The sequence below is a fragment of the Felis catus genome, chromosome B4 (assembly GCF_018350175.1).
Source record: "Felis catus isolate Fca126 chromosome B4, F.catus_Fca126_mat1.0, whole genome shotgun sequence".
In the NCBI taxonomy this organism is placed as follows: Eukaryota; Metazoa; Chordata; class Mammalia; order Carnivora; family Felidae; genus Felis; species Felis catus.
The window spans coordinates 122352578-122375514 of NC_058374.1; the positions used below are offsets into that span (position 1 = coordinate 122352578).

General features: G+C 36.1%; 1 protein-coding gene across 3 annotated transcripts in view; it reads right to left on the reverse strand.

Annotated features, from left to right (window-relative positions):
• Window positions 1–3789: 3789 nt before the first annotated feature.
• The window catches only part of WASHC3 (WASH complex subunit 3), a 47091-nt gene continuing 27943 nt past the window's right edge, over window positions 3790–22937 (reverse strand). For 2 of the 3 annotated variants that reach the window (XM_006933972.5, XM_003989174.6), the window contains exons 6-7: window positions 18540–18604; window positions 3790–4040 (exon numbers count right to left, since the gene is read on the reverse strand). In XM_006933972.5, the coding sequence (XP_006934034.2) occupies window positions 3956–4040; window positions 18540–18604 (150 nt within the window). In that variant the 3' untranslated portion in view covers window positions 3790–3955. Of the gene's footprint in view, window positions 4041–8086; window positions 8142–18539; window positions 18605–22937 lie in introns of those variants that run through there. The other variant, XM_019835411.3, reaches the window with a different exon arrangement.

Consider the following 22937-nt stretch of genomic DNA (forward strand, 5'->3'; position numbering starts at 1 on the left):
GCTGTGTTCCAGGTTCAGGCTGTGACATAAGCTGCCCTGCTGCTCAGCTGATTACATGACCTATTATCCATTGACACTACAGATACCTGATGGAGAGCACTGTGTAGCATCTCTGGCAAACTCTACTAGAAAGTTAACATCACAGATCTTAGGTTCTAGAGCAAAGTCATGCCTTTTAATTGCTTGAAAAACAGCTCCTGGCGTACCTCCAACACCCAACAGAAATTGAAAATCTGATATCAGGTGATTAACTAGAGCTGCCCATCATGAGGTGGGTGTTATCAGATTCACCAAATCATCAGATCAGATAGTCCCAGTAGCAATCTATCATTTGACAGAAATGATACATTTGGGATCAAGCCTTAGCAACTGCACACGGTATGTGTAAGTTACATGGACAGGTAGCCTAGATTCCCCTATCACTTACATCTCTTACACTAATGTATCTCCTTCAACCTATTCCTATGATCTCATGGGGAATTACCTATGATTAGTTGTATCAGTTATATATTGCTACAGTTATACCATATAATAACCAAAAAAATCTTTATGAGAACCAACAATGAGCATTTATTATTCACACATCTAGGGCCAGCTGGGAATTGGCTAGGCATATGTTCTAATCTTGGCTGGGCTTGCTCACATTTTGGGGTTGGCTGCTGGGTGAATAGAACAACTTAGCTCTGTTCCACATGTCATTCATTCTCCATCAGACTATCCTGGTCATATTCTTATGTCAGTGGCAGAGGCACAAGAGAAGGCAAGACCATCCAAGTAGTTTTCAAGCCTCTGCTTGAATCACATGTGCTAACATTCTACTGGCCCAAAGCAAAATCACATGGTTAAGTTCAGAGTCAGAAGGTGAGGCAGAATGCTCCACCCACAGTGGGAAGGCAATGCAAAAGTATATGGCAAAAGGCATGGAGACGGGGGAAGTGAAGAACTGCGGCTATTTTTTGTAATATTAACATGCCAAGTGACAGATAAGGAAAAAGTAGGCCGTGTTCAGGGATGGACCAGCTGGATAAATTGGGGTGAGACAACAATGACTGGCTTCTCCACTACAGCCTCTCTCAGAGGGGGCTGTACAGATTACTGGTGAGGCAACAATCTTCCTGATGTACAGAGCTTCTAACAGTGCCCTTGGTCATCCATGTTGATAGAGAAAGACATGGCTTGAGTTAAGGATAAAAACAGTCTTTTGATTATGGTGAAATGTGCAGATTTTTGTATCATGAAATGTCAACTCACCTGAGGAAGCAACAATTAGGCAGATAGGATGATTCCAATAGATTTCAGTCAGTCTTATCCTTACCCACTCCAGCAAACCCATGAATGGAGTAATCACGGTGATAGAGATAGAGGGAGGCCACGTATGGGCCCAACAGCTTGGTTTTTCTCTCATTAAGGGCTGCTCTAGTTACTACCACTATTGAATACGTGCTCTGTCAGCAGCAGAGACCAATGATTTGGTACCATTCCTTTATCGAAACCAAATAGCTACTTGGTAGCAAGTTGTATGCATTGATTTCCTTTCACCCTGAAGGAGGAATTCATTCATTCCTATACTAATTAATTTGCACTCTTAATATAGGCTTGCCTTCCTTTCCAGCAGTACCTCTGCTATCATTACTATCTGATAGTCTACAGAATGCCTATTATCAACATAGTATCCTGCATTACACTGCCTCGGATCAAAAAACTGTTTTATAGCAAACAAAGAACATGAGTTATTACATCCATGGTCCTATGTATACAGCATCATCCAGAAGCAATTAATCTAGTAGAACAATGAAATGGCCTATTACAGAGTCAGCTTAGGCATCAGCTCCGATATAATATCCTGTAGGATTAAGGTTCTATTTTCCAGGATAGGATACATGCACTATACCAATGGACAGCATATGATTCCCTGTTACCAACTTCAAGGTGCAGGAACCAAGAGGATAGAAATAGGATTGGCCTTTCTTACCACCATTCCCAGTGAGCTACTTGTAGAATGTGTTTCCCATTCCTACCACCTTAGGCTTTGCTGGATTGGAGGTCCTGTATCCTGACAGGGTAAGGGGAAGAAGCTGGCACACTTCCCCCAGGAAGCACTGTAAGGACTCCACAAAACTGAAGCTACAGCTGCCAACTGGTCCTGTTGGGTTGCTCATGTCTGTGGGACAACAGGCAAGAAAGGGGAATTAATATGTTGGTTAACATGAGGAGCTAGAAATGTGACTACAAAAAGAAACAGGGAGAATGTGTCTGGAACTCAGGTGATTCACTGGGGGCATGTCTTGATGTTTCCGTGCCTGATGTGAACAGTGAACAAACAATTGTGATACTCATAGCCTAAAAAGGGCAAAGTAACCAAGACCCTAGATCCCTGAAGGGATGAAGGTCTGGGCCACTCAGGCAGTCAACCAAACTAGACTAGCTGAATTTCTGGCAGAGAGCAATGAAAATCTCAAATGGCTGGTGGAAGAAAGAGATGATGAATATATTTTGGCCTTGGGTTCAGTTGTAGTAACAGGAACTGTAGCTTGTCTAATCGTCCTGGGCAGTCTTTTATAGACTGTTGCTGACCATCACTTTGAAGACTCAGTGATAGAATGAACTTAACATGGGACTCAAGCAGTTCTGAATAGGTAAGAACTATTTATTCAAAAACAAACATCTCTTTTGCCAAACATCACATCTCCTTGTCAACTTCTGATATCAGCCACAACTGCACTTAGAGAGTTCTGAACTCAGACCTGTCCGTTTTTGCTAATGAAATCCTACCACAAGTGTGAGGCATGCGTTTTTCCGCTTTCTGTTCCAAGTCCTTTTTCAATGTTGGGGTAGCCTACTTTCTCTCATAAAAGGATAGCTCAGAAATGCTGGGGTAGTCACTTCTGCTGGAGGTAACTTTCAACTAATAGGGGATGGAAACTGGTTAATAATTATCCTATCTGTATTAGGTGAATATTTTGAGGAGGCAGTTTGTAAACTTCTCAGGTCTTAGAGTTCAAAATGGCAACCTTGGTAATATACTTTTGTATGGGTTTTCTTTCTCTTGCTCTTCCTGTTCTCTTGCTTCTGCTTCCTGTGATCACCTCACAAATGCCATACTTACCCCCAAGTCTTTTCCTCAGGGTCTACTTTCAGGTCGGCTAAACTAAGACAGGTACCATTAATCAAATGCATTTATATATCTTTCCATGTTAGTATTTTAGAGATTTTCTAGACTGCGCAAATAATTATTCATGAAGAATTATTTGCAAGGTGAGGTAAGGACAGCATTTTAAATTAAAGATTTTTTTCTGTTTAGGCAATAAAAGAGTTGATGACATGATGCCTGCTCACTGTGAAACATACTGAAACTACCTTCAATTCAATTTCTATCTGATAATATTCTAAGAATATCTGACACTTTGATAGTATATGAACTAATGAACAAGTGGTGAAAAGCTCTATATGCCAATAAATTTCAACTTCATAATTTCTATGACATATAAGCTTCACGTTGTCACTGAAAATTTAAATCCAATATTAGTCTCTGCCAGAAAATTCTTTAGCAATTCTTATAATATAAATGCACTTAATACTTTTCATGCTAAAATAGTCACAAAAATTGAATTACTCACTTAGTCAAATTCACTTTTTTGCATTGAGTCTATTTTTGATCACCAAACTCACATTGACTTCATTTTCAATGCTCACCACATCCTGAAATCTCCCACCTTGGTATTTGCAGCACTAATGGCACTTTATTTTGGTTATTCTACTTTTCAGTATTTTGGTAATAAGACATTCTGCCAGATTATAAATGCTTTATTATTTTTTTTTAACATAGAGGGAGTTTGGTGGTAGATGTATGACCATTTGATGTTTTTATGACTCAGAGTTCAAGTTCAGGCTCTCTTTCTTATAGAATGTAAATGCATACCCACACATGTATGTGTAACTGTTATCAAAATTAAGCTTAGTCACTAAAAGAAGATTCACTATCTGAACTTTCTTCTGTATTTTTTTCACCTTCACCATCAGGCACTGGAGCATCTGGCCTCCTGAAAGAGAAGGAAACAATTTGGTTTTTCCAGTTGAAAAAAAGCAATTACTATCTGTAAGTTAGGTTCATCCTAGAATATTGCTGTTAATAAGTTCACCAAGTCTGTGTCCTTAACTGAGAGTCTCCCAGTCTCCTCCACAGCATGCTTCTCTTTGGCTTTTCCAGCACTCTGGGGATTACTAGTGCTATTCCTGTATGGGCCACAGCGCTGTTTTCTCTTGCCAGTCCTTACAGAATTTGCTAGTTCAGTACTTTCTGCTTCTCATTCCATGGAGACCCAACTACAGACAGAGATGTGATGTGGAGAGGCTGGCGTGACCAGTGCTACATCTCCGTAGTCTCCAAGTATACAAGAGGTACAGAGAAAGGAAAGCTAGAAATGGAAAGAAAACGAAAATCTTCATCTTCCAGGAAAGCTGCAGAAAGAAATTTACAAATGGAAGAGAGTTAAAGAATGGCCATTAAGAAACACAGACAGTATGGAAATTTTGCAGGGGAGAAGAGGGCCTGGTAAAAGGTTCTTAATGTTTGTTGAGTGTTTTCACTTATATTTTATCTTCATAGAATGAATGTAAAAAGTATGAGTTGGTAAAAATAATGTCTTGAAGACTCCCTAGGTAAAACAAGGAGATATGAGAATGATTAAACTCAACTTTGCAGGGAGATATAATAAACCAAATGAAATTTTACAACAAACCAAACATTCAACTAGATAAGTTCCATAGTGTTTGCTAGTAAATTATCTAATCAATATGGTAATACTATCATTCAGCCTCTATTCACTCTCACTGAGAAAATAAGTTAAGCAAGTAAAGTATACTTTTGGGGAAACTAACAGGGAGGGGAAGAATAATATAGCTGCTCTGTCTTAATAATTGAGAACTACCAGACTTATTTCTCCCTCAGGCTCTTTGATTCTTATTAAAGATTTAGGACACCAACCAATAAAACTCTGCTTTGCCATAAATAAAATCACTGTTACTAAAATTAAAACATGTATAGTCTACCATGTACATTTAGTTATTAAAAATTATGGTTGAGTTTTGGCTTATAGTTTTTAATATCATATCTGTCATGTACAAAACAGAAAGATATGCTGGCACTGCTCCCCAGCAATGGGTAAAACAGAAACTCATTTGCTTTGCTGCACAGTTTTAGATTATACCTATTAGGAAGTCACATGTACTCGATACAGTAAAACTTGGAAGCTGGGTAAGGCGTTTACCAGGTTTTGACTGATACTCCATCTGCCTAAAATACTAACATGAGACCACAGTCTTCATTGCTCTCCACAGAAGCAAGACTGTGGAACCACTGGGCATGAATACTGGGCACATTTTCCAAGTAAATCTGTCTTTGCTGTATTTGTGATTTCTTACTGCCTTTACTTTGTTAAAAAAGAAAAAAATTACCAGAGGGAATTTGAATACAATGTAAAAATTATATCTATGGCAACTCAAACAAATAAAACAATGTATATGATACCCCTAAAATAAATGCTACTTAAGGGTAAAAGCAGCTTAAGCCTAGAAGGAGCTGAAATTATAACATTAATGTATATGTGTAACCATTTTTTAATACATGTGATCATCACAGCTGTATAGCATAGTGGTTAACAACACACATTCTGGAGCCAGACTGCCTGGATTCAAATCCCAGTCTTGCTACATATTTGAGCAATTTTGGGGAAGCTAGGTAACCACTTTGGATCCAACGAACCGACTGGAGTATTGTAATGATTAGAATGAATTATTATATGTAAAGTATATCAAATAATATCTGGCATATAGTAAGTATATTAAATAAATGCTATCTTCGTGGTCATTGTCGTCATCATAGTCATTGCCATCATCATCATCACCATCATCATCATCATCATGTACCCACAATTTTGCCAGGAACTGTGATAGGTGCTAGAGATACAGAAATGAATAACAAGTAGTTCCTTCCCTGAAGAAACTGATATTTTAGGGGGATATTTTAGAGGGAGACAGAAATATAAATTATTATTATAAATGTGATATACATAAATACAGTGGTAGTAACTATGCTTATGTAAAAAGTTAATTCACTCTATGAGGTTTGGTCAGAGAAAATTCCAGAGAAGTGGAGACATTTGTAAAGGGTTTTAAGATATAAGTAGGAGTTTCTCAAAAACAGAAAAGGTGGGAGTAAGTGAGGATGAGAGTGTTCTGAATAAAGAAAAAAAAATGGGAATGCATGCTGCATTTGGGAACTATAAATCATTTGGGACGTAGAGTATAAAGTAATTGCAGTTCAAATTTGATGAAATTAGAGCATATGGTAGGAGTAATAGGTATGAGAATTTCCTTCCTTTTTTAGGATGAATAATACTCCTTTGTACGCACATATTACATTTTGTTTATCCATTCACCTGTGGATGGGCATTTGGATTGTTTCCAACTTCGGGCTACTGTGAATAATGCTACTATGAACATGGTATACAAATACATGTTTCAGTCCCTTCTTTCACTTCTTTTGGGTATATATCTAGAAGTGGATTTGCTCAACCATATGGCAATTCTATGCTTAATTTCTTGAAGAACTGCAATACTGTTTTCCATAGCAGCTATATCATCTTACACTCCCACCAGTGGGGTTGGTGGGATTCCAAGGGTTCCATTTTCTTAGTATGTTTGTCAATATTTATTATTGTTTGTCTTCATTCACTTAAAAATAACTTGTATGCTACTTTGGCTTGGAATTGCTAGGCAGACAAATGAAAAAGCATATACTAGTTCCCTTTGGGTACAAAAAAGAGAAAAACTTCAAGATACCATGAGAATCAAATGAAATAATGTATATGAAAGCATTATCTAAGTTAAAAAGCTTTATAGAAATGTTAGTAGCAATAATAAAACTTATAATAATACCAGCATTTCCAGCATATTCTTACTGGGAACAAAAATTTGGCTTTTTGTCTTATGATCAGAAGTGCTCTTGCTTGATACTGTATATATGAACCTTAAAAAGTTGTCTTTTATGCAAAGTTTTTATTTAATGTTTATTTATTTTTGAGAGGGAGGTGGTTAGGGGCAGAGAGAGAAGGAGGCAGAGGATCCAAACCAGGCTCTGTGCTGACAGCAGAGAGTCCCATGCAGAGCTTGAACTTACAGACCATGAGATCATGACCTGAGCCAAAGATGGACTTTTAACTGACTGAGCCACTGAGGCACCCCCCATGCAAAGAAGTTTTAAAGATATACTTGAAAGAGTTACTACCTTAAAGTATTGGTATAAAGTTTAGTTTCTAAAAATTCAAATGATTCACTACTAAAATTAGATGAGGACTTTATAACAGTTTATCTTAAATATACAAGTAAATCACTAAAAAAAAAAGAGTTAAGCAAAATATAGAGACACATATAAAGTCAAAAGTACATTCATGATGTATCATGCACGTTTTTTAAAAATCTCAATCTATAGTGGTTCAATGATAAAAAAAAATGCTAGGTTGGTAGCTGCATTTTAATAAGCATACTTATATAATTTGTGGCACCAAGATTATCCAAAAAGTCTTAACAAAATAAAAATTATAGGAGTTTAGCATTAAACTCATTACTTAGTCTATCTTTTAAAATAAGTATTTAAAATTTTTAAAAATGTTTATTCAATTTTGAGAGACAGAGTACAAGCAGGGGAGTGGCAGAGAAAGAGGAAGACACAGAATCTGAAGCAGATTCCAGGCTCTGAGCTGTCAGCACAGACCCCAATGTGGGGCTCGAACTCACAAACTCTGAGATCATGACCCAGGCTGAAGTTGGATGCTTAACCGAGACACCCAGGCGCCCCTAAAATAAGTATTTTTAAGTTACTTATTAAAGTTACTAGGCTGACTTCAACAAAAAAATGAGCCAAAATTTAGAAAGGAAAGGAGAAGGAAGAACTAAACACATACAAACCAGTACTTTTTAGCATATTAGATGCTGTGTGCAAGTTCTTTTTGTTACTCACCTTTCTCACTTATGGGAATCAAATAAGGATGTCAATCACAATCTCTGTTCCCCCACTCTTTCCCCATACCCTTCTTTGTTTTAGTCACATAATCCAGGCTTGGTCAATCATTAAGAATCTTCCCCTGAGAAGAGAGACTGATTCAAGGGAGGGCACAAGACCCACGCAGGGCCAATCACAATGTTTCCCTAGAAATGAGCTATAATATTCCATAGTTTATTTTGGTCAGTTAGCAAAACTAGCAATAGTAAAGCCTTCATAATTGTGAATTCCTTGGCTTCAAGCAGTAAGCTCATCTGTAGCAGGAGAGAAGTGAATGACTATGCCAAGGAGTAAAGGTGGAATGGGTGCTAGGAAAGAGAGAACACTGCCAGCCAGACAGCAAGCACTGATGACTCGGGCCTTAGATCCTGCCCTACTACCTGGACTTCTTTGCTATGTGAAATCAGTAACTTCTCTTTTTGTTTAAACTAGTTTGAGCTGGTTTCTGTGATTCTGAACACGAAAAGAGTCCTAACATACAAATATTGTTGGTTTAATTTGTTTTCGTTAAAGAGATATTTATACTTGTGCTTAAAACCACAGCCACTTTGAGGACACAAAAACCATATAAACATACTTTGGAAAAACATTTTTTAGTGTAGATAAATAGTTTAAAAATATTTTTCATTTTCTTTAAACCTAAGACCATTGAACTTAAAGCAGATTAAGTGACAAAAACATTGTTAGTAAAAATATTACTGAGTAGGAGGTTATGGGGAGAGAGTACAGTAGTTATCATCCAAATCACTTTTCAATATCAACTATAGCACACTTAGAGCTATAATGTCACATGATACTGTTGTCACTCAAGACTGTTCTGTCATAGCTCTAGGCAATGGCAATAGGTGGTCTTCAGGAAAAAGTAAAACACTAAATTCCTGAACCAAGATTGTACTGACCATATAAAGACCTTTGGGGTGGTTATAAAAATGACAATCTAGACTCTGATATTATAGTAGCTAGTGAGACTTATTATAGTAGCTAGTGAGACTTATTTCAGCATTACATTTACTCAAACTACACACGCTTTGGTCTTTTTCTTCTGAATGCCCATCAACCCAGGTATATCCTGTCCTTCGTTGTGGTACATAGATTCCTGCAGTCAGGGAAACAATGTAATGCCCAATACTATAAAGAAAAAGAAAGTCAGCCCTCCTATAAGAACTGGCTTTTGCCATTTATCTTGGGGCCCTTTAATTCCCAGCTGCTCCTTTATCTTTTGCTTACTAGTCATTGGCAGGCCACAACTTCTTTTTAATAACATCTCTTTAATATTTCTATTATTTCTCTGACTCTCGTGATCAAGGTCTCCAACACTAGACCAATAACAATATTTTGACGTTGTTTTTTCCTGTCTTGTACTTTCTATCCAGTTTGCAAGCGAGTGGTTGAGAAACGATAATTACATTGAATGGGATTCCAGCTCAGCAAGAATTAAAAATGGAAGCAGTAAAACTATTTTTTGGAATTGTTCAGATGGGGAATTGAGGTCTATCCCACCCTCAACCAGCCAAAGCCCAAACTTTAATCCACTGTGTTGTTGTGTGTAGCAGGACATAGACAAAGATTACTGGCAGATAAGGAATTCCCGTAGAGGGCTGGACATCCTTTCAGTATAATTAACAGAAAGTTTTCTTGCTTTCCAGTACCCTTTTGGTTAACACAAATAAATCCCCTCTTGTCAAAGTGAGGCTGAGGTGATTACTTTTACTTCTGGCAACCATAACTTTGGTCATTCCACAATCTGGGAGGAGGTATAAATGTCTTTTGAATAAATATCTCCAGGACAAATGTCAATGAGCTTGTTTGGTTCAAAGCCTGCACAATAACTTGACTCATTGGATGTTTTCATTAGCCAAATCAATATGTTACACCCACTTACATCAATGGATAGATCATCCAAACAAAATTTATAAGGAAGTATCAGACTTATATGACACATTAGACCAGATGGACTTAAGATATATAGAACCCTCCATCCAAAAGCAACAGAATATCCATGTTTCTCAACTCCACATGGATAGATCATGTGTTAGGCCACAAAACAAATCTCAATAAATTCAAGAAGACTGAAATTTTATCAAACATTCCCACTCACAATGGTATGAAAGTAGAATCCATTATAAGAATTAATGGAAAAACTAAGAACATGCTACTGAACAACCACTGGGTCATCAAAAAAATGAGAGAAGAGGGGCGTCTGGGTGGCTCAGTTGGTTAAGTGTTTGACTTCAGCTCAGTCATGATCTTGCAGTTTGTGGGTTCATGCCCCACATCAAGCTCTCCACTGACAGTGCAGAGCCAGCTTGGAATTCTCTCTCCCCGCTGCTCCCCTGCTTGTGCTCACTCTCTCTCTCTCTCTCTCTCTTTCTCTCTCTCAAATTACTAAACTTTAAAAAACTCAAAGAAGAAATTAAAAAAATACCCAGAGACAAATGAAAACAGAAATATGATATACCAAAATCTACAAGATGCAGCAAAAGTAGTTCTAAGAAGAAAGATCACAGCAATACAGGCCTACCACAAGAAAAAACCCCAAATCTCAAACCATCTAACTTTACACCTGACAGAGCTAGAAAAAGAAGGAAAAATAAAGCTCAAAGTCAGTAAAAGGAAGGAAATATTAAAGATCAGAGTGGAAATAACAGAATAAAAAAACAATAGAAAAGATCAATGAAATTAGGAGCTGGTTCTCTGAAAAGATAAACAAAATAGACAAGACTTTATCTAGACTAACAAAGAATAAAAGGAGTCTCTAATAAAATCAGAAAGGAAAGAGAAATTACAACTGACATCACAAAAATACAAAGGATCAGAAGAGATTACTAAGAATGACTACACACCAAAAAAACTGGACAACCTAGAAGAAATGAGTAAATTCCTAGAAATACACAATTTTCCAAGACTAAAGAAAAAGAAAATCTGAATAGACCGATTACCAATAAGAAGATCGATTCAACAAAAGTCCAGGACTAGACAGCTTCACATGTAGTGAATTCTACCAACCATTCAAAGATTTAATACCTACCCTTTTCAAACCCTTTAAAAAGATCAAAAAGGAGTGAATGCCTCCAAACTTATTTTAGGAGGCTGGCATTACTCTAATACCAAAACCAGACAAAGACAGCGCGCACACACACACACACACACACACACACACACACAAACACATACACATTACAGGCTAACATCCCCTGATGAACATAGATGCAAATATCCTCAACAAAATATTAGCAAATTGAATTCAATAATACATTACAAGGATCATATAGCATGATCAAATGGGATTTATTCCAGGGATGCAAGAATGGTTCAAAATCCACATATAAATCAGTGCTATATGCCACATTAATAAAATGAAGGAAAAAAATCATATTATCATCTCAACAAATGCAGAAAAAGCTTGTGACAAAATTCAATAACCACTTATGATAAAATCTCTAAACAAAGTAGATATAGAGGGAACACATGTCAACATAATGAAGGCCATATATAACAAACCCACAGCTAACACCAGTCAATAGTAAAAAACTGAAAGCTTTTTCCTCTAAAATTAGGAATAAGACCAGGATGCCCACTATCCCCACTTTTATTCAACATAATATTGGAAATCCTAGCCATAACAATTAGACCAGAAAAAGAAATAAAATGCATCAAATTGGAAAGAAAGTAAATTTGTCACTATTTGCGGATGACATGATACTATACATAGAAAACTCAAACAATAGCACCAAAAAACTATTAGAACTAATAAACAAATTCAGTAAAATAGCACAGTACAAAATCAACATATGGAAATTTTGGTATTTCTATAATCTATTAACAAATTATCAGAAACAGAAATTAAGAAAACAATCCCATTTACAGTTTCACCAAAAAGATTGGGGCACCTGGATGGCTCAGTTGGTTGAGTGTCTGACTACGACTCAGGTCAGGATCTCACAGTTTGCAAACTGAAGCCCCACATTGGGCTCCCTGCTGTCAGCACAAAGTCTGCTTTGGATCCTCTGTTCCCCTCTCTCTGCCCCTGCCCCGCTTGTGCTTTCTCTCTCTCAAAAATAAATAAAACATAAAAAAAAAAAACAATTTCATGAAAAAGAATAAAATGCCTAAATAGAACTTTGAATTGAAAGACCTGTATACTGAAAACTATAAGAAAGACACAGATGAAAGAAATTGAAGAAGACACAAATAAATGGAAAGATATCCTATGCTCATGGATTGGAAAAATTAATATTGTTAAAATGTCCATGCTATCCAAAGCAATCTACAGATTCTATTCAATTCCTATTGAAATTCCAATGGCCTTTTGGAAAAAATAATTCTAAAATTTGTATGGAAACAAGCCCTAAAATCCAAAGCAATCTTGAGAAAGAACAAAGCTGAAGGTATCATGCCTCAATTTCAAACTACAGTACAGAGCCATAGTAATCAAAACAGTATGCTATTAGCATAAAAACAGACACACAGATCAAAGGAACAGAATTGACACCCCAGAATTAAACCCACACATATATGGATAATCAGTTTATGAGAAAGGAGTCAAGAATATATAAAGGAGAAAAGGCAGTCTCTTAAATAAATGATGTTGAAAAAACTGGACAACCACATGCAAAAGAATGAAACTAGATCACTATATCACACATAAAAATTAACTCAAAGTCAATTAAAGATTACGATGTCAGACATGAAACCATAAAATTGCTAGAAGGAAACATACAATAAGCTCCTTGACATTGGTCTTAGTAATATTTTTGTGGCTCTGAGTCCAAAAACAAAGGAAACAAAAGCAAAAACAAACAAATGGGATTACATCAAACTAAAATGCCCCTACACAGCAAAAGAAACCATCAACAAAATGAAAAGGCAACCTACTGAATGGGAGATTTTTGCAAATCATATATCTGACAGAGGATTAATATCTAAAATATATGAAGGACTTATAAAACTCAACAACAAAATAACAAACAACCTGATTAAAAAATGGGCAGAGGATCTGAACAGACATTTTCTCAAAGAAGACATACAAATGACCAACAGGCACATGAAAACATCTTCAACATCACTAATTATTAGAGAAATGCAAATCAAAACCACAATGAGATATCATCTCCCACTGGGTAGAATGGGTATTATCGAGAAGACAAGAAATAACAAGTGTTGCTTAGGATCTGGAGAAAAGGTAAGCCTCACAAACTTATTGGTAGGAATGTAAACTGGCACAGCCACCGGTTGTGGAAAACGGTATGGACATTCCTCAAAAAATTAAGAATACAAGTATATGATTCAGCTATTTGACTTCTGGGTATTTATCCAAAGAATACAAAAATGCTGATTTGCAAAGATATTTGCACCCCTATGTTCATTCAGCATTACTTACAATAACCAAGAAATGGAAACAACTTAAATGTCCATCATTGGATGAATGGCTAAATAAGTTGTAGTATATATATTTATATGTATAGGTATGTATGTATATGTGTATGTATACACACAATGAATACTACTCAGCCATAAAAAAGGATGAAATCTTGCCATTTACAACAACATGGATGGACCACGAAGGTATTACGCTAAGTGAAATAAGTCAGATGGAGGAAGACAAATATCAAATGATTTTACTCACATGTAGAATCTAAAAAAAAAGCAAACAAATGAATTAACAAAATAATACAAATTTAAGCTCATAGGTACAGAAAACAGATTGGTGGTTACCAGAAAGGGAGCAGGATGAGGATGAGCAAAATGAGTGAGTGGAGTGAGGGATGGTGATGGTAATGACTTTTAGTGGTGACCACTTTGTAGTATATACAGTGTATACAGATGTCAAATTACAATGTCATACACCTGAAACTTATAAAATGTTATGTACCAATTTTACCTCAAAAAATGCTACAAACTGTACCCCCCCCACTAATATTAAGAGTGTGACCAGCTGAATTTCAATTTCAGAAGTCTGTTCTTTACTGCAAAGTTTAAAATACACATTTTTCAGTTTGAGAAAATGAAAACTGTATAAACCAAAAGGATGACTACTCTGTGTATGTTAAGTATGTCTTTGTTGAAAACACAATGGTATATAGGCGACTAGAGGATTATAAATAAGTTGCTATCCAAAAGCCTGGAAAATCCATTGATACCTATTCCCTCATTAAAACATTCATAAATCACAACTAACATTTACTGGCCATTTGCTGCTTGTCCAGAGCTGTGCTAAGTGCTTACATCATTCTCTAAGTCTGAACAACTCTGTGAAGGGTGAAGTCCTATTTACCATTTTACTGATGAGTAAATTTATGCACAGAGCAATTAAATAGTCCAGGGTCATATTGCTAGACAGTGGCAGGGCAGAATCTGAATATGCAGACCATTTCTAGAGTCTGCCTTAGGATGAGCCGTAACCATCATGAATTTCATCTCCTGCTGGGCAGGTCCAGAGGCTAGTCTATGTATCCTAGAACAGTAAAAGTAGTAATTACTAGGTAATAATAGTGACCATAGTTCTAGGACATAAAAGTATACAAAAGAACAGGATAAGGGAGAAAATACTTTTTTTTCTCCTGATAAGAAAATTTGCATTGATTCAAAGAATATACCTGTTCTATCGTTCTGAATGCAAAACTAGAATACATTAATCTTAAAAGATTTCCATTTTCTCTCTCCTTAAACTATTTTTTTAAATGTTTACTTATTTTTGAGAGAGAGACAGAGCATGAGCCACGGAGGGGCAGAGGGACACACAGAATCTGAGGTATGCTCCAGGCTTCGAGCTGTTAGCACAGAGCCCCACACAGGGCTCAAACACAGGACCTGTGAGATTATGACCTGAGCCGAAGTTAGACACTTAAACGACTGAGCCACCCAGGTGCCCCTGAACTATTTTTTTTTTAATTGTTTTAACATTTATTTATTTTTGGGAGACAGAGAGAGTGCAAGTGGGGGAGGGGCAGAGAGAGACACACACACACACAGAATCTTAAGCAGGCTCCAGGTTCTGCGCTGTCAGCACAGAGCCCAATGTGGGGCTTGAACCCACGAACCGTGAGATCATGACCTGAGCTGAAGTCGGACGCTTAACCGACTGAGCCACCCAGGCACCCCTGAACTATTTTTTTTTATGTTTATTTATTTTGAGAGAGAGAAAGCACAAGTGGGAGAGGGGCAGAGAGAGAGGGAGAATCCCAAGCAGGGTCTGTGCTATGAGTGCTGAGCCCAATGTGGGGCTCGATCCCATGGAAATGTGAGATGATGAAATGAGCCAAAATTAAGAGTCAGACAATTTCCTGAACCACCAGGCGCCTCTTCCCTTAAACTCTTTAGAGTGTGATGGTGACAAAGGTACTCTTTTACATATCTTTATTTCAGTGTCATTGGAAACTAATTTTTTCAAGCTAAACAGGAATAGTTCTTGGCTATATAAGCACTATTGTTATTTTCAAAATCTTGGGAATTTCAAAAATAATTTATCATTTAGAAGTAGCAAACAGGGGCGCCTAGGTGGCTCAGTCGGTTGAGTGTTCGACTTCGGCTCAGGTCATGATCGGGTGGTTTGTGAGTTTGAGCCCCGTGTCGGGCTCTGTGCTGACAGCTCAGAGCCTGGAGCCTGCTTCAGATTCTGTGTCTCCCTCTCTGCCCCTCCCCTGCTCACACACTGTCTCTCTGTCTCAAAAATAAATAAAACATTAAAAAAAAAAAAACAAAGTATCAAACAAATTTTATTTGGTAACTATCAGGCATTTTCTTCAGTTTCATAAACTTTCTAAAATTCAATGACAGTCATTTTTCTAGGAAAATAGCCAGGTCTTATTTCTCCTTATATAAACTGTTTTATTTTAAAATTATATACTCTTAGCTTCCAAATTTTTATCCACACAGGTCAATGAAATCATAATGTATTTTTGATCAGTATTTATTTCTGTATCAACTTCAGCTTTGCTCTTTGCTCAGTGCAGACAGATCTAGACTATTCTAACCATTGTAGGAGTCTGTCTTACTACTTAAGGCTAATTTAAAAAAAGTGTATGCTTACACTTTAAAGGAAAAACAAAACAATCTTTACTGAAAGTTCTTGGCTGAGGCTTAATTTGTATTAAGATTCTCAATAAAAGTAGACTCTTCCCTCAGATGGCACATTTTCTCTCCTTCAGCATCTCCAACTTTTCTCCAAAAGTCAGACTCCCTAATTTTCTATAAACATCATTCTCAAAGTGCCAGGATTCCTCTTTAACAAGACGGTTGATTTCACTTATCATATCTAGATAAATGCTGAGGTTTTCTAGTAGTAGCAGTGATAGGTTATAGTGAGTCACCCCCTCTTCAACCCTTGTGACTGATGGCATGTACGTATGAGGTAATGGATCAGAATTCAGGCTCCAGGCTGTGGTTGAGGAGCAGCTTTTCTGTAAGACAATGTTAACTGTTACTGGAATTCTACCCCAAAACTTGGCACCACCGTGCAACTGAATGTTTCTCAACATTTACGGACAATGACGGGCCTTCAAACTTCTAAATGAGATACGTCAAGGAAGTATTGGGGTGCTGGGCATTCTCCCCTTGGTAGTCATCCATGGACTTCTTCCCATAGTGATACCTAAATGGAGTCTTAATTAATATGAAATTAGCCAGACCAGAGAGGTCCAAGGAGAGGTAAAAAAAATTGAAGATACCAAAAGGGAATAGGGGAATTCAGAGAACTGCAAATAGTCTGCTACAGCTGCAGGAGATAGGAATGTATGGAAGAGTGGCAAGAAATGAAGCAAAAGAGTCTGGGTCTTGATGATAAAAGCATCTCTAAATGCAATTCTAAGTTGTTAAACTCTGTGTTGAAGGCAGTTGAGAGTCACAGAAAGTTTTGAAACAAGAACAAAGTATGAACAGATCCACTAAGGCTTTCGTGGCAGACTGAAAGAGAATAAGGAAACCAATCAGAAGCAATTATAATAATTCAGGTAAGGAATGATGAGGGATATGGTCAGCTGTGAGAGATTAAAAATGAAAAAAATCATAGTGACTGACATAATCAGGGATAGGGAAGAGGGTAAAATCAAGGATGACTTTCAAGTTCCTGGTGTGGGAGCTGATTGAAGTAAAGGATTATGAAGTAGGTTTAGGCTGGGCAGAGGATGAAATGAAGCCAGTAGGGGGTAAAGAAATTGGATATCCAACATATGCTGATACTTATTGGACTGTTAGTTTTCCAGTACATTTTCTCTAGAGAGAAAAATCATCATTTTAAAGGTCATTTTAGCTCTCTGTTATTATAGAAGATCTACTGTGTATTTCCAGAAGCAAAAAAGAGGTCATGGTCAATGTTAAATATATTTATAACATATATTCCAAAGAATACCAAAATGGATTGGACCCATATGTTCTATTCACATTAAAATATATGTCACAATCCATCTGCTTTTAAAGTGTGTGTCAGAAACAATTTCCAGAACAACTGCCAAATATCCTGGAGATGCTTTAGTTCAAATTACCAATATATGCCATTGTACTTGAACTGTTTGCTACTTGGATATATACTAAATGTAGATACATGTTGGAAATCTATTCTTACAGACTTGAAAAAAATTCTTAAATATTATTTTTAAAAGATAAGATAGGAGAAAAAGACTGTTTTATGGTGTTTCACCTCCAAAATGCACACATTTTCTTGAAGGGCTGAGAGCCAAGAAAAATTTCAAAGTATACTGCTAATATAATATGAATGTCTGGATAACATAACCAAATACATCAGAGTGAACTAAAACCCCAAACTGGACTCTTTACAAGTATCTAGATACTTGAAAAACAGACTAGCTCTGAATAATCCATTAAGATATATTTTATCCAGAATGAGCCATGTAGCCAGGTTTGCTTGGATGGAATAAATTATTGTCAAATTTCTGAGCCACAATTTGTCAGCATTTCTCAAAAACTTTTTTTATAAAATTCACACAAACAGATATCTAGTTTCATAATAATTATTAATGTGGGCCTAGAGTGGCTTTACTTTATTCCTCAATCTGGCTCAACTTAGATCATGGGAGAGTAAACTTCTTATATACTAAGGTCTTAAAAAACCTGGTAGATAATTAAGAAAAGAAAGAAAAAAAAAAGAAGAATAAAATAGAATAAAAAAGAAAAGGTAGCATGAAAGAAAAAAAAAAACCCTGCTTCATATAGACATTACTGCATGCAGCAAAACTGTCATCAAATTCCATCTCTTTTGGATATATATATATATATATATATATATATATATATATATATATTCATCAATAATCTATTGAAACTGCTCCTTAAATATGCAAAGGCTGGTTTTAGTAGCATAGGGTAGATTTTTCAATTTTGTAATATTGGGAAAGACACTCTTTATGAAGATGGTTTCTTCAACAATAAAACACTGTTTAGTGGAAAAAATAGAGCTTGGAATATTTTTATTATAAATGATAAATTCAACATATTAGTGTAACATTATATTAGAAAAATTACTTACTCAAGAAGATCTGGGTCTAGTCCTTCCGATATCATTTTGTTTCTTATTGCCATCACTGGAACACCCTAATCAAAGGACACAAGACAATCAATTATTAAAAATGCCTCTTTCATAAAAACAGATAAATAGACCAATGAAGCAGAACTGAAAGCCCAGAAATAAACCCAAATACAGATGGTGAACTAATATTTGATGAGGGAGCAAAGCATACTCAATGGAGAAAAGACAGTCTCTTCAATTAATGGTGCTGGGAAAATTGGACAGTCACATGTAAAAGAATAAAACCTGATCTTTATTTTACACTACTCACAAAAATTAACTCAAAATGGATTAAAGACTTATATGTAAAACTTGAAACCATCAAACTCTTAGAAGAAAATATAGGGAAAAAGTTCCTTGACATGGGTCTTCATAGTGATTTTTGTGGAAATCACACCTAAAGCATGAGCTACAACATTTGTAAATAAGTGACACTATATCAAACTAAAAAGATTCTGTTCAGCAAAAGAAACCATTAAAAAAGTGAACATAAAATACCTACAGAAATATTTAGGTATTTATAAACCATATGTCTGCTAAGGGGTTAATATCCAAAATACATAAAGAACTCATACAACTCAATAGCAAAAAACACAAATAATACAATTTAAAAATGGGCAAAGGACCTGAATAGGCATTTTCCAAAGAAGATATATGAATGACCAACAGGTACACGAAAAGATGCTCAATATCCCTAGTTACTAGAGAAATGCAAATTAAAAATCACAATGAGATATTACCTCTATGCCTGTTAGAATGACCGTCATTAAAAGATAAGAGATAAGAGATAAGAGATGCTGGTATGCACGTGAATGAACAAGGGAAATTTTGTGCACTGTTGGTGGGACTGTAAATTGGCACAGCCACTGTAGAAAACAGTATGAAGATTCCTTAAAAAATTAAAAATAGAACTACCATATGATCTAGCAATTCCAGTCCTCAGAATATATCCAAAGGAAATGAATACACTAACTCAGAAATATATCCTGTAGCCCTATTTTCCTACTAGTATTGTTTATGATACTCAAGACATGGAAACAAGCTAAGTATCCATCAATGGATGAATGGAGAAAGAAGTTGTGGTATATACACACACAATGGATTTTTATTCAACTACAAAAAAATGATAAAATACTACCATTTATGACAACATGGATGGACCCTGAAGGTATTATGCTAGGTGAAATATGTCAGACACATAAAGACAAATACTGTATGATCTCATTCTATGTAGAATCTAAAAACAAAGCAAAACCACCAAACTCAGAAAAAAAAGATCAGATTTGTGATTACCAGAGGTGGGGGTTGGGAAGAAGGAAGGGCAATGGAGGAAAGTGGTCAAAAGGTACAAACTTCCTGTTATAAGATAAAGAAGTGCTAGAAATGTAATGTAAAACATGATGACTACAGCTAACCCTGCTATGTGATATACAGGAAACTTGTTAGGAGAGTAGATCCTAAGAATTCTCATCACAAGGAGAAATTTTTTTCTTTTCACTGTATCTATGTGAGATGATGGATGTTAACTAAACCTACTGTGGTAATTATTTCATAATATATGTAAATCAAACCATCAGGCTGTATGCCTTAAACTTATACAGGCTGTATGCCTTAAACTTATAACTTATACAGTGATGTATGTCGATTATTTCTCAATAAAACTAGAAACAAAGTAAATAGAAGCTAAAAAAAAAAAAAAAAGCCTCCTTTATAGGTCTTCACATACCCCGAAAACAAGACCTTTTATATGGCTCATTATTTAAAATTGCTCTTCTTTTGCCTTTATATTAGTATGTATATAGCCCTTGAAAAATTTTTTTCATGTTTATTTTTGAGAGAGAGAGAGAGAGAGAAACAGAGCATGAGCAGGGGAGGGGCAGAAAGAGAGGAAGACACCGAACTCGAAACAGGCTCCAGGCTCTCTGAGCTGTCAGCACAGAGCCTGATGCAGGGCTTGAACCCACAAAGTGCGAAATTATGACCTGAGCCAAAGTCAGAAGCTTAACTGACTGAGCCACCAAGGTGCCCCTACAAGGTACACATTTTAACTGACTTCATGGAATCAGTGCTATCAATAGCACATCCCCAAATTAAATCATTTGCACTTATACATTACTAATTCTGCTGTACATACGTCAGATATCATATTCTCACTTTCCTATATCACCAAAAAAAAGGTGATAACTCAAATGATTAAAACTTTGGCTGGGATGGTACAATACATACTTAACAAGGTGAGTAAATGTCTTTTCAAATAAAGACTTCAGAGCTTTCTTTTTTTTTTAATGTGTATTTATTTTTGAGAGAGACGGAGTGACAGCATGGAAGGGGCAGAGAGGGAGACACAGAATCCAAAGCAGGCTCCAGACTCTGAGCTGCCAGCAGAGAGCCCCATGCGGGGCTTGAACTCCCAGACCACAGGATCATGACCCGAGCTGAAGTCGGACGCTTAACTGACTGAGCCACACAGATGACCCTGAGAGCTTTCTACTCTGAAGTATAGTTATGTTAATGTTCTTTTCCTAATGGTCCAACTCCATTTGGATACATTATGCACAAAGGTCAAATAATTCAAAGAACTCTCCTGGGTCTATTTATATATCTTGCCTCACCAATACAAACACTAAGTAATGATAATGCTAATAGTGTACAAGTCACAAAAATACTAAGAACATATGAATCTTAAAATTCAGGATAAGAACATCAAAACTAAGAAAAGGATATGTCAGAAATAAATACAAATTTATTTGAAAAGGTAAATGATTTGATGATAAATAAACATTTATTGAAAGCTCACTTACAAAGCTCTAAGGGAAGAAGATGCAATCAAGTCTCTTTGTCAATTCCTGGTCTTCACATCATTCCAAAAGATGAGGAAATGTTAATATGATGTGTTAAATTTGAGGACCTTGATTATATCACTTTCAAAAGTAGAATCACTGTGCTTTAAAAGGTTGTAGATATGGCTGGGACCCTCTCCGTCTTATCTCTTCATCCCATGTGGCAAAGGGGTAAGCTGAGTCAGGGACCACATGGGGAAAAAGCTCAATCACTTCTCCACTGGTGCTGCATACTCTTCCCTTCAGGCCTTCCATGTCACTAGCCAGTTGTGTGACATTCAATTTTGAACCCAAGATATAGAAGAGGCCCTTTAGGAACACTGATAGTCCAGTCCAATTTCTCAGAGCTCTACCCTGAAGTTTCTGGCACCAACCCAATTAAGATTCCCCTGCTTTCTTTTGCAGTTGTCCCTTTTGTTTTCTAGTCTCAAAAGAGTAAATTTCTAGGGTTAGTGGTAGAATTCTGATATCACAATTCCATACCTTCAATGTTTAATAACACTATGGCAGCAAAGTGCTTTATGCTGAGAAAAGACATAATCAGTCCCTGCCCTCAGGGAGTAGTCTAATTGATGTATGTGTTAGGTAATCACAGTACAATCATGCAATTGATACAGAGGTTTCTAGAATGGGTAATGTTAGACCCAAGGAAAGGCAGACTGAGTTGAGGACAAGCAAAGGATTTGCTGAGGTGAGTCTTAAAGATGGGATAGACGTTTTGATTAAAATGAAAAACACAAAGACTTAGAAATATACACAATGTTTAAATAATCTATCTTACATAAGTTTTCTCAAACATATATTTTTAAGAACAAATATATACTTGTGTAGTCCCTCCCCAACAATGCTGATTATATTTTACATTTCACCTGATAAAATCTGCATTTAAATCTAGGCAAATATATGTACAAATGTGAGAATCAAATGGATTATAAATTTAATATGAAAAGTCTTCAAATTTAATGACCATATATCTCTCACAAAAATGTTACAGATCTTGCCATATTAAATTCAGATCATTATTAACTACAATCCTCATTTTTAAAATCAGAAAATGTATTAACATTTAATTCTTACTTTTTGAAAAATGTCCAGAAAAGTTGGTTATAGAAGGAGTCATAAGTTGCCTTCTATAACCATAATTTCTTATTTCAGTAATGGAGGAGGAAAAGTCCAAGTTCTCTACAGCTTGCTAGGTTAAAGGAGGTTGGGAAAACAGGCTGTCTTTCAAATTTATAGGTTACCCAGAAGACTGTCTCTCCTGAGAGGCAGCAAAGGCAAGACTGTCATTTACAGGCCCTTGTATACATTCATCTTCATAACTGTTATGTTTAAATTATAAATTAGTAAAATGTAATCTACTAAGCAGTGGACATTTAAATGCATCCTAAATGTTAGAAAGATGAAAATAAATAACACCTTTGTAAAAATTTCTTCAAAGCCATACTCCTTAAAGTAAAACTGTTCCATGGGGCAATCTTTAATAAATTCTAAAAAGTAAAATATGGTAGGTTTGGAA